A 12,390-nucleotide genomic window follows, 5' to 3' on the forward strand; every position below is an offset into this window, starting at 1 on the left:
CTTCCCTGCTATCAAATGAAAATCAAATAGACCTCCTCTCAGTACTGGGAGAATTAAGAGAAACCGTGAATGGTAATCACTTACCCTTCTGCCTGGCACATATAAATGTTAACTACTGTTATCAGCAATTAGCAATTAGGGAAGGTTTTTTTTTTTTTTAAAGTATGTCAGAAAGCTTAAAATATTCACATGGACCATGGTGGGATGAACAACATTCCATATTTACTCCTTGAGCCAATATAATTAGTATTCCTCAAATAGTACTCTTTGGCTCTCTATTAAAGGAAATGTGAGATAACCCTAATCCTATCTACCACTCAAAGCAAAATCTGAGTTTATCTTTGTTTATCATTATTGAGAAAGATATGGCATCAGTGTTCAGTCGACTAAAGAACAAGATGGGAGTTTGATTCATTCAAATAGATCAAAGATCCTTTCCTGAACCAATCTCTAATTTTTTTCCCCAAAATACATAATTGGAGTATTTCCTTTGCAGATCTTACAAACACTGAGTAGCTTCTCCTAGTATGTGCCAGATTCTTCCTTACATTTGCATAGAAACATTCTCATATTTCATTTTAACTAAAGCATTATTATTAATGAAAATTTATGATCATTTACTACATTTACAATGTGGCAGGCATTACTATGGCAGTCACATGAAACCTGGTACGTTATTGGAAGATTTTTATAATCAGATATACTCCAGTGAATGCCATTCCATCTGACGCAGTTCAGAAAAATGTAAAAAATAGTTCATTCAGTATTGCTACACCAGGAGAGCTCTATTAATCAGCACTTCTATGCTTCTGAGGATAACAATAAGGGATATTCATTCATGTATTAAAATATTAAATTATGTGCAGGATCGTTTCTGTGTTGTGTACCTTTTGTACTCTGAATGTGATGGACTCGATATATACGGCGATTTGCTCTTAAGAGAATATTCTGTTAATCAAACATTTTATTATTTGACCATTCCAAAAAAATCTTACCTAATATAACTAGCAGCTGTGGGGTTTTTTAATGTAATAGAGTGTTTTCTCAATCATTCATTATCCTGTTTTTCAGATGGTTTAGATTTTTTTTTTTAGTAGATTTTTGGAGTGTCCATTAACTGTCTATTACACTGGATTCACTTCTCTCTCTTTCTCTCTCTCTCTCTTTTTGGACATTGCAGGTGAAGGTAGGGAAGAAAACTTAGGAGATTCATTGCAAGATTTATACAGGGCATTGGAGCAAGCCAGTCTGTCACCACTGGGAGAACATCGTATTTCAACCAAGATGGAGTACAAGCTATCATTTATAAAGAGATGTAATGACCCTGTAATGAATGACAAACTACACAGGCTGAGAATTCTCAAAAGCACTTTAAAGGTAAGATATGAAATGGAAGGAGAAATTCCTTTCAAGAGATTCATTCTTGAGCTCAGTGGATTACCAGCTACTCTGAAGAAATACAAAATGGGGAGGTGGAGGGGCGGGCAGGAAAACAGGAAGAACCTGAAACTGAGCCGTTCCTGCGGCGTTGTCAGTGCACTGGTAGGGAGGAAATAACCCTAACTTCTCATTATCATCTCAGAGTATTGGCTAAATGTTATGTGACTTAGTACTTGGAGAAAACAGGATATAATTAATTTTTTTTTTTTCAAAAATGTGGGGCTGGTGTTATTCCTCGGTCGTTCGTTTTCCTAAGATAAATATGCCATGTAGTTATTAATATAGTTATTAAAAGAACACAGCATGTATGCAGGATGCACTAGTGGGCACTGAAATGCTTACAGATATTTCATGAATATCTCCTACAGCACATTTGGAGTGAAGCTACAGTGATTCGTGTTCCGTGTACAAATTTTATAATTGTTCTGTTTATGCTATCAGTTCCCAACTCACATGTAACTTTCTTATTCTACATTTCCATAAGGGCGTACATTATCTCCAGTCTCCTTATTATGCCACCCCCAGACAGGGAGGAGGTGGTGAAGAGAGGGTTGCAGAGAGGCAGGAAGTTGAAGAGGGAAGCAGAAAACAGAGCCCCCTCATTGTGTGTGTATGAGGGAGGGGAGAGGGCCTGCTCTACCAGCTCTCCCTACGAGGGCCTTCCACCCTGGAAAAATCGAAAACAGAAAAGAACTACCACACAGAGTATGTGGTGCAGTAATTTCGGGAAACAGAAGGTCAAAGGGCTCCTTTGGGAAATATTTCAGATCCATAGTGTGCTGCTGAGGTTTGGTGATTTTGAAGTATTGATGAGTACCAAGGAGATAAACAAAATGGAAAATGCATGATTTAGAAAAGTTTCCAGGAGCAAGCAGCCAAGTTTTCAAAGTCAATTAGCTTCCAGTTGGCATTCATGCAAGCACTCTTGCAAATCCATGGGACAACTTAATGGCCTTTTGGTCACCAAGGCCAGAATTCTAAAAAGAGCTACAATATTCATAAGAATAATTCTGCTAGGGGTGCCTGGGTGGGTCAGTCTGTTAAGCATCAGACTCTTGATTTTGGTTCAGGTCATTATCTCCGGGTTGTAAGATCAAGCCCCACGTGGGCTCTGAACTCAGCCCAGAGTCTGCTTGTCCCTCTCCCTCTGCTCCTCCGCTCTCTTGTTCCCTCTCTCTCACACACAAATAAGTAAAATCTTAAAAAAAAAAAAAAAAAAAAAAAGATTCTGCTGAGCAGCCCTGCTCCAAAGATGACCTCACCTTCCCATCTTACAGAGCACCCCCACCCCATTCAGACCCAACTATCTGGTTATGAAAACAAACAGGCATTTTGAAGCTGGTCAGGCTCACATATTTTTAAAGACCTGCTTCTGTCTCGTTCTCTCAGCACTTCATACCTGTCTTTTATGCTCTAGATTCCCAAAAGCATTTACTTCCATAGCAAAGAATTTGAGCTGCCAGTGATCAGTTCATTGAGTATTGGTGAGTCACTAAGGGTATGAGGCTGCGCTCGCTCTCTGGAGAGAAGATGATGAAAAGTCACTGGAAAGAAATGCCCCTCGTTGATAAAACCGAACTATAGAGCCCCATATTTTTTGGTGTAGGAAGTTAACAGAGGATGGAAATCTCCCATGAGGGAAGGACAAGTGCCCAAGCAACCCCGGATGTGTGTAGTCCTTGGAACTGTAAGAGGCCCCTCACTGAGCGAAGGGCCACTCCTGGTAGCCTCAGCCCAGCCTCGCTGTCTCCATCTGGCCCCAAGGACAGGAACAACTGCTTAGGCACCTTGCTCTTTCCCGCCCAGATCTCCCTTCCCACTTCCTGCAGAACATTCCCTAGACTTCTCTGCCCCTTCCTTGAGTCCTTAAAAGACAGGCCATAGCTTTTCAGACTGTCTTACCCCCTCATCTTCTGTCACCCACCCCCACCCACCTGGAAGACTCACTTCTCCTGTAGAAGACAGCTGTGCTGCGTTGAGTTCTCCCATAAGGGAGAACTGAGAGCGGGCCTCCAGCAGAGAAGGGAGGGCTCCCTTGCATTGCAGACCCCCAGGGCTACATTTGTACAGCAAGAGTTATGTATTTGTAGTGACAGGAGGCTCATGCCCTCTCTCATGCAAGTATGAGGAGCTAACCATCTAGCAGGAAAGACAGGACCAGGCAAAAGTTAACTCAAGACATAGTATGTGGTAAGTCCACTCAGTGGCAGGGATAAAGTGTTAGGAGGACATAAATGAGGGAGAAAACTTTTTTTTTTCGATTTTTGATGGAAAGCTTTAAGAAATGAGAGGCATCTGAACTGGATCTAAAAGAATGAGGAAGGTTTCCATAGACAGAGATGGGAAACAAGACCAGCCAGGAGAAATGAACCACACGGAGTGGGCAATACAGGGGTACCTTGGGTGTAGAAAAAAGTACACTAGGACTTGAGTCTAAATAGCTGGGTTTGAGCTTACCAGAGCCCTTTGTTATGGGCTTCTTAAGATTTGCATATTAACTTCCTATTTTAAATGTGAATAAAAGTCTGTACCCAACTTAATTGTTGAATCCTTTTTGCTTTTCAGGCCAGAGAAGGGGAAGTAGCCATTATTGATAAAGTCCTAGACAATCCAGACTTGACATCTAAAGAATTCCAACAATGGAAGCAGATGTACCTGGATCTTTTCTTGGATATCTGTCAAAACACCACCTCAAATGACCCATTAAGTATTTCTTCTGAAGTAGATGCGATCACTTCCTCTCTCACACACACTCACTCGTACATTGAAACACATGTGTAAGTGTATTCTGCTCTCTGGCCATCCGGTATCTTCTGGTACATTGAACAAGTATATGAGGTAGTTTTATATCAGTGTGTGGGACACTTGACAAGCTATACTTTAATGTTACCAAACTATATGAAACAAACCATATATGGTCATGATACCACTGTCTTTAATGAGCATTTGTATATTTTATATGCAATTAGTGCTCAGCTTATGTTTACCATGTGCAAAATCAACTGTCTACAATGACTTAAAATTAACTTTTGCAAACAACTCTGAAGACAGGTGGTCTTCAAGTAGTAAAACCACAAAAAGGCAGTTTTCTATCTAAGGTCATCTTTTCTCCCTCTAAGTTAATTTTATATAAACAAGACTTCAAAAAGTAAATCACATTTTTTCAGGTGCAGACATCCTTGTGGGTGGGAAAGAATTTAAACCTTTTTTATATTTATTAAAATGTTCTAAGAATTTTCTTAAACATTGCACAAAGTTTAATGCTGTAGTTTTATTTTTGTGAAATGTAGATGTGCATACAAGAGTTAAGCAAAATAGAGGAGCATCAACATAAGAAAAGTTCAGGTATCTAATATTCGTCTTAAAAGTCTGTTAACTTGTGAAAGCCGGTTAATGGAAATACTATTCCAAATCTATGGGGACACTTAATGGTGTATCAGGGCAAAGCTTTGTAAGATGTTTTTGTAACTAAGACCAAAATTGAAGATAGAGCTGCTTTATTTTCTTGGTTTAAATCTTCCTTTATTTTTGTAGTGATGAAATGCTGATTGTGTACAGAGGAATTTGAGAGTGGATTTTGTAAAACACAGCTAATTTGCCCAGAAAGGCAGCTAACAGATTATATATATACATATACACACATTTATATGTGTGTATATGTATATATATATAAAATTTCAGCCCAAACTCATGTTTTTAAACTCCAGCTCCTAAAAAACAAGGGATAAACTGAAATGAATCAACTTTCCAGTTAGTTTCCAATTCTCCCGCTAGTCCATTAATTAAACTTACGTAATTATATTTCAGGCAGGGAAGTAAAATACGTTTAGTTACAGGCTAATGCGTGTTATAATATAGAAAACAATATTGAAAACTTAAAATGCGCCTCTCTCCTGAGGAGCAAGAGGATAATGGTCATTCAGAGATATATTACATTGAATTGTATGAGAGAAAGAATTTATAGAGGTTTTTCCTAGCTTCATGAATTGTTTCTATAGCGTGGATGAAGTCTGTGAAAAAGTCCTCTTCATATATTTTCCATTTATAAGTATCTCGTTTTTGAAAGTGATCACAGCATGATAATGACTGTGCTGCTTTTTAGTGTCTGGCTGCATAACGTACAAATCACAATTTGCTGTTTTTTTAGGAGGAGGAAGGGACCCTCCTTTACTATTCTATATCCTAAAATCTACTTCTAATCAGCTTTATACTGTTGCCTGTACAGCTCAGTGAATGTACTTTCATCTCTAAGAGTTCAGATATTATGCCAGTGAATATTTTTGCTGTAGAGGAGAAAGTAAAAACTCCACAGCAGGGATCTTTTTCTTTGCTTTTGAAACCAACATTGAATCACTATCGTTTTGCAGACTTTGCACACTGTACAGGAGAGTGGCCTTTCTACAGCACATTTTCAGTAATCCTATATTTAGTCAAAATGGATGAGAAATCACGTATTAATGTTTGTATGGAATTTTGGGTCTAGTGTAATATTTTTATCATTTAAAAAAAACCTATTTGTAAAAACATTTATTTACTGCATGGATATTGACGTACATTAAATTTGTGGAATTTTGTATATGTAAAAAAACAAACAGAAAACACACCAAAACCTCTTGTCCTAAAACGAAGTGTGCTTGTTACAGGTGTTTAGACTTGTTGATGTTTACTAGACCAAATGTGTACATTCACTTAAAACTATCTGTACCTGATGGATGTGTTATGAATACAGTGGCAACATTGTGCCCTGTGAAGAACGGGCAGTTGACGGAAAGACTAGTTGTGTTGCTACTAAGCAGCTTTTACTTTTGTAAAGTCAGCTCTGTTGTTTTAAATGGTAAAAATTAAACTAATGAATTTTAAAAGACTCGTGACTAGCTTAGCATGAAAGAGACCTTTTAACACTATATTTATCTGTACATTTTATTGCATTAGTTTCAAATCTAGGAGAGAGGCAGCACTGTAAACTGAAGTGAAATAAATTTAGCTCTTAATGAATCCTTATAAGGCACCTACTTTATTCCTACAGAGTCCTCACCACCTTTCTTTGAGACCTAATCACAAAGCCGCCCTTCCCCGACCCCTTCCCTAGTCAGGAGTTGTTACTTTGCCGCCGTCTAAGCCAGAAGCAGCAGCTGTTCATGTGTGCAAGGGTCTTTTCTGAGACCCTGCAAAACCAAGCTCCTTCCCCGCTTAGCGACACAAACTTGCACCTGTTCCTCTTTCCTTTCTGTTGATTCTTGGGAAGTTGCGGAGGTGGGGGGGCTGCCAAAAATGTGTTCTATGTTTGTTTGTTTGTTTGTTAACAAATATAACCTACGACCTGACTGCAGAATGACCTTTGAAAGAAGATGAAAGAAATAAGTTTGGGTTTTCCTAGATGTTCCACGTAACCAGAAGAACATGATTATTATGGCCAAGGACTGCTGAAGTAAAACGGAAACCAATGAGCTGACTAAAGCTAGGGCAAAAGCAGGCTAGGGGGTAAGAATGAGGGACAGAAAAACTTAACCTAGGATATTTTCTCAAAAAAAAAAAAAAAAGTTCTTTCTTAGAGATTTTCTTCCCTCTCAGTCCTATATTTATATTAAGCCATCAGAGCAGAACTATAAACATAGTTCTGAATCATAAAATCCTAGTTCTCCTTACAATGACTTCATGCTTTTAATGAAGGCACTTTCTCTTCACTCTTTACTCAGCTAAAGCCGTCTTTTCTAAGTATTTATTACAGCCTATTATAGCTAACAATTGTCCTGGTTTTGTGTTTAACTTCTCGTGGTACATATTTGGCCTTGTTTGGCACAAAAGTAATCACTGTTTAGCACCTAGGGCAACACTTTAAGAAGAAAAACAGGGCCATATTTTATTTTCAAAAGTCCATCTCTAGACTGGCATGAGTCTTCCTAGAAATCCCCAGCTCACTGAAGCCGATTCATAAATCCTATTTTGACCCCTTCTGTCTCCCCATTCTCAACTTCAGGAGCATTGTTCCTCCTCGACCAAGCCCTTGTTTGCATCCTTAAACTTGAGCAGCCGCTCTGCTCCCAGAGTCCCATTCTTAGGAAAAGCCCACGCGTTACTCTGTAATAAGCCCGCTCAAGCGCGACTTTTTCTCCTCTGTCGTCCCAAGACTGGGTTAGTGCACTAACCCATCAAGCTCCGCACTAAATCTGGCGTCTCTCCGAGCCCTCCCTCCCTCTCCTCATCCCCACCCTCAGCCAGCTGCAGCACTGCGCACTGCAGGCCGCTCCAGGCCCAGGGTAGCGCGCACCCGATGTCCTCCCAGCGGTCCAGGTCGAGGTCATAGCCCACCACGTTGCGAGTAGGCACCTGCCGCGAGTCTCGCCACTTGAGGCCGCCCAGCAGCAGAGCCGTCTCCTCCACCACGGCCAGCCCATAGCAGAAGCGATCATAGGGTAGCGGCCGCAGCCGAGTCCACTGGTCCGTGCCGGGGTCATAGCGTTCGATCTCAGAGAAGGGCTCATAGCGCCCCAGAAAGGCGAACACCGCGCCGCGCAGCACAGCCATGTGGTGCCCGAAGCGGGCGGTGCTCATGGGCGCCCTCTTGCTCCACGCTCGCTCCCCAGGGCCCAGGGAGTACAGGTCCCGGAGGCTGCTCGCGCCGCCCTCGCCTCTTCCCGCCTTACCCCCAGAGATGTACACGACGCCACGGTCCCCGACGGCCCCCGCGTGGCCGTGCAGCGCCCGCGGCATAGCCCCGGCCGCCGTCCAGCGGTCCCGGCGCAGGTCATACATCTCTACGGACGCCAGCGCCTGGCCGTCCGCGCCCAGACCCCCGACAGCCAGGAGCCCCTCGCCCACCGCGCCGCACCAGAAATGGGCCCGCGCTTCCCGCATAGCGGGCACCGCCGTCCAGGCGTGGAAGCGCGGGTCGTAACGGTGCACTTCGGCCGTGACCGGCCGCACGCCGTCTGCCAGGGGTGGGGAGGCGCCATCAGGACTCTCCCCGCCCAGGACGAAGAGGAAGTTGCCTGCGGTGCACACGCTGTGCCCCAGCAGCGGTGCAGGCAGCCGCGTGAGGCTGCGCCAGCGGTGGTTGTACACGTCGAAGGCCACCACGTCCTGGGTGAACTCCCAATCCTCCTCCTCCTCCTCCTCCTCCTCCTCCTCCTCCTCTTCCGACTGCTCGTCCTCCTCCTCCTCCGGCGGAGCAGCGCCTCTGCCCCTGGCTACCACCTGGCGGACCACGACCTCTTCGGTCACCGCCTCCCGCGCCCTGCGCCCCCCTACCAACAAGATGCGGGTTTGGGGACTCCGGACGCTGGTCTGCTCGCCCTGCAAGAGCGGCTGGCGGGAGGGCGCCGTGTGGTAGTTGAGGGCCTGGATGATGAGGCCCTTGACGCGGGCGGGCAGGGTGAGGCCAGAGCCCGAGTACACGCGCCGCAGCACGTCGGCACGTACTAGGCCGAAGCGAACGCGCTCGAGCAGCGAGACGCAATGGGCCAGGCGTTCGGCCTCAGGCTCCCGCTTCAGCCAGGCCAGTGCCAGACCCAGCAGCCAGGCCTCAGGCACCCGCGCCAAGTCGGGGGCACCCAACACAGCCTTGAGCGACGTGGGGTTCAGCTCCAGCAGCCCCATGGGGCCCGCGCCCTGCAGCAGCAGCTCCCGCAGGTGGCGCACGATGCAGCTCTCCGCGGCGCCCAACGTGTGCGCCAGGCCGAAGCGCGCCGCCACGTTGGCTGCAAAGCAGCAGTTCTCCGGAGCCAGCTGGCGCTCCAGGTAGCGGCCGCACAGCCCCAGCGCCTCAGTCACCTGCAGGTAGCTGGCGGCCTCCAGCGTGTCTTCCACCGTGTCCATGGACAGCGGCAGCCAGGCGGTGTAAATGAAGTCCAGCAAGCGCTGCAGGCCGGCCGCCGACGGCACGTGTAGGTGGATCACGCTGGCCCTGGATTCCCGGGTGTGGCTCTTGAACAGAGCCCTGAAGTAGTCGCTGGAACACGCGAGCAGCGACCTATGCGCCGGGAACTCGGTGCCCTCAGCCTCCAGCGTCACGTCGCACAGGAAGCCCTCGGCGCGCAGGGCCTGATAGCCGGTGAGCAGCGCGCCGCCATGAGCCTTACAGTAAGATAGGAAGTAACTCATGATGTCCGGGGCGGGAAGCGGCCTGGCCGGGGCTGGAGCCCACCCGGCACGGCCAGAAGCATCTCGGGGTACGGCACCCCAGGGCCCCCTACGCGAGCCCCAGAGCCCCTAGCAGGGCCCCATTTTTGCCTGCTCAGCTTAAAGCCCAGGGCTCCTTCATCCAGGCCTGCAGATATCCCTGTACCCTTCTCAGAGCAAAGCCGGTCGGGGGATGGTTTCCAGAAGCTCCCAGGAGCCGAGGGCGAGGGCGCGGAGTTTGGAGTCTTCCGGAGGGAGCGGGGTTGGCTTTTGGCTGCTGCCGAGGCTGCCAGCGCGTTGCCCGAAGCCCCCTCCCGGTTCCAGTTTGGGGAGCCCACACCTGCGCGCCAGGGGCCGCAGTGGCCACGCACCATCACCTGGAAGGGCCGAGCAGCGGGTGGACTGATTCTGAGGGGTGCTGGATCTCCGACAGCGCTGATGCGCGGATGTGGCCCGCCTCGGGGCGTCCCGGGAAGTGCGGGGCGAGGGCTCTGGCCTCCCGGGGGTGGACGAGAAGGACGGACACTGCGGGCACCCGCGAGGGCCGGGGACAACTGGGTATGGGGCGGAGAGGGGGGTGAGCTTGTTCCGCGCGGAGGATCAAATCAAAGCCTGGGGGATTAAGGAAGGGGGGGGGGGGCTGCAGGTCAGCGCGGCGGGTCGGAGGCATGATTGGGCGCCGTACATAACATGCCGGTAGCTCACAGGGACAGGAATAGCGCGCGGCCTCGGCCTCCCGAGCGCGCCCCGCCCCGCGCCCCGGCTGCTGGCCGCGAACCCAGGGCCGGGGCACTGGAGGGAGCGGCCTGGGCCTGGGACCTGACTCTGGTGACCTGATGAGCCGCCGATCACCAGGGGGGTTCTCGAGAACTCAGCTAGAGCTGCAGGGATGCGAGTCGCCCGCCGAGGACCCTGTCCCTGGTGGTGTCTAGGGAGAGGCGGCCGGCTGGACCGGAGGAGTGTCGACTCCCTGGTGCACTTGCGCCTGGGAAAGAAGCCCCTGGCTCGAAACTTTGTGCTTTGAGAAGGCCCTAATTAATCCGGCGGGGGCGGGGATTAAGCGGCGACTTTGCGCGCTGACACCCAGGAGGTCGCTGCGCGCAGTAGAGCTACTGGCGGGAACCACGGCCGGGGGAATCTGAGTCTCCCCGCCAGCTGCGCTCGGTAACACGTCCCTCACCTGGACTCACCCTCTCGAGATGCCGGGCCTACTCTGCGCCCTTCCCGAGGTGGCCCGCGTCTCCTGGGATGGCTTGTTTCACATTTCGCGCTGGGGAATTTGCTCCCACCCCCGCTCCCTGACCCAGCCAAGTTCTCCCTTCCTGTTCTTGGATCCTGTCCAACCCATCCCTTAGCAAAGTGGACAAGGAAATTGGGTTTTCTGCCTTTGAATGACCACTTCCTTTAAGAAAATAATTCCTTCCAGTTTCTCTCCCTGACTTTCCAGACTGTGGTCTAATTACTGCCTGCTACATCCTAAGTGCCCCGACAAGATAATGGGCGCAGAGCTCGGTAGAGGCTAGAGTTTCCTAGGGCCCCTTTTCATGAAGTTATTTATAAGATGCACACAGCACAGAAATGATGACTGAAACCACCCGGTCTTGAGACATTAGGAAAGCATTTCTCCATCTCCTCCATCCTGCTCTTAAATAACTAAACGATTAATATAACTGTTCTTTCTTGGCAATTTGGAGCTTCTGTGTTTTGCTTTCATCCAGAATTGATTTTCCTATTTTCTAATGCAACCTCTCTAGCAGTCTGTTTTAAGTGAACCTTTTGAGGGCATCTGAAATAACTTGCATTTCTGAGAGTTGGAGTTGTGTTTCATAAAAAAGAAGTCGTCTAAGGAAGTATAAAAATGTATCGTTTTCTGCCTCATACTTACAAGGTCTCCAATTAGAATTCTTGAAGTGCATAAAAATATTAGTAAAATGATCCTGCTTTCTTGTCAAAGATGGAATTGCTTTATGACTTAAATTAGCCAAATTATAAAATGCAGGCAGAGGCTCAAGTTAAGGGCTTGCTTAAACTCCAGAGGCTAAAAATATTCTAATTTGAATTCCTAATGTTAAAACTACAGATGGATTCAGGCAGGGTGCTGGGTTTTGTTGTTGTTGTTGTTGTTGTTTTTTAAGTACTAAAATTCTTAGTTCAAAAATAAAATACCAGTTTGGTTCAGTGTGCACAGATCCGAATGGTGAAATTAAATGGCCTTTACTCGACTTAGTAGAAATTTGCTAGAAGGGATATTGTAGATCATTTAGCCAAACTTTCCTTTTCCTCCGCAATTTCTTTTTTTTCTTTTCAAACAAATGTGGCAAATGAGCCCCAGAGAGAGTACAATTTGTCTGGGTGACTTGGATATTGAGTTACAGAGTCTGGACAGGAATCCAGGGCTCTCTCCCCCACTATATTATGTGACCTCCCTTATGATAAAAATAAAATAGTGCAACACACTGTCAGATTACTTAAACCAAACTTCAGAATGATAAAGTTTAAGTAGTTTTTCAAGTGTGTTATAACCCCCAAATCGATCACATCTCCAGAGATCTGTCCATTGTCATGCATTCAGGTTAAATCCAAAATGTCACACTTACTTGAGAACATAGCTGTGGAAGGCTTTACATCTTGACATCAAAAATCAATGGTAGGCAACAAGTATGTGTTCATTGCTGGCTTATATATTTCGCCATTGAGGATACAATGAACTGTGTTAACGGGAGAAATTTTCATATTGGATGTGTTTCCAGGGTTTTGTCTAGAAAATGTAATTATCAATCCATCCAAGAACATTCTTTCCTTTAAGTAATGTCTGTGGAAAGGATCAAGATT

At 46.6% G+C, this 12,390-nt stretch overlaps 2 protein-coding genes across 5 annotated transcripts in view; one reads left to right on the top strand and one right to left on the bottom strand.

Annotated features, from left to right (window-relative positions):
* The window catches only part of CNKSR2 (connector enhancer of kinase suppressor of Ras 2), a 288,218-nt gene extending 281,914 nt beyond the window's left edge, over window positions 1–6,304 (top strand). For all 4 annotated transcript variants that reach the window (XM_059157335.1, XM_059157332.1, XM_059157333.1 and 1 more), the window contains 2 exons: window positions 1,181–1,377; window positions 4,006–6,304. In XM_059157335.1, coding sequence (XP_059013318.1) covers window positions 1,181–1,377; window positions 4,006–4,221 — 413 coding nt within the window. In that variant the 3' untranslated portion in view covers window positions 4,222–6,304. The remainder of the gene's footprint in view (window positions 1–1,180; window positions 1,378–4,005) is intronic.
* Window positions 6,305–6,403: 99 nt separating this feature from the next.
* Window positions 6,404–9,549, bottom strand: KLHL34 (kelch like family member 34). Its single transcript, XM_059157337.1, has one exon. It carries the CDS (start codon window positions 9,538–9,540, stop codon window positions 7,582–7,584), a length of 1,959 nt encoding a protein of 652 aa, XP_059013320.1. The 5' UTR covers window positions 9,541–9,549; the 3' UTR covers window positions 6,404–7,581.
* Between the last annotated feature and the right edge of the window lie 2,841 nt (window positions 9,550–12,390).

Source organism: Mustela lutreola, chromosome X (genome assembly GCF_030435805.1).
Source record: "Mustela lutreola isolate mMusLut2 chromosome X, mMusLut2.pri, whole genome shotgun sequence".
NCBI lineage: Eukaryota > Metazoa > Chordata > Mammalia > Carnivora > Mustelidae > Mustela > Mustela lutreola.

What these genes read in the sequence shown, in the direction of transcription:
- KLHL34 (XM_059157337.1), bottom strand. Translation starts at nt 9,540, where the DNA reads ATGAGTTACTTCCTATCTTACTGTAAGGCTCATGGCGGCGCGCTGCTC.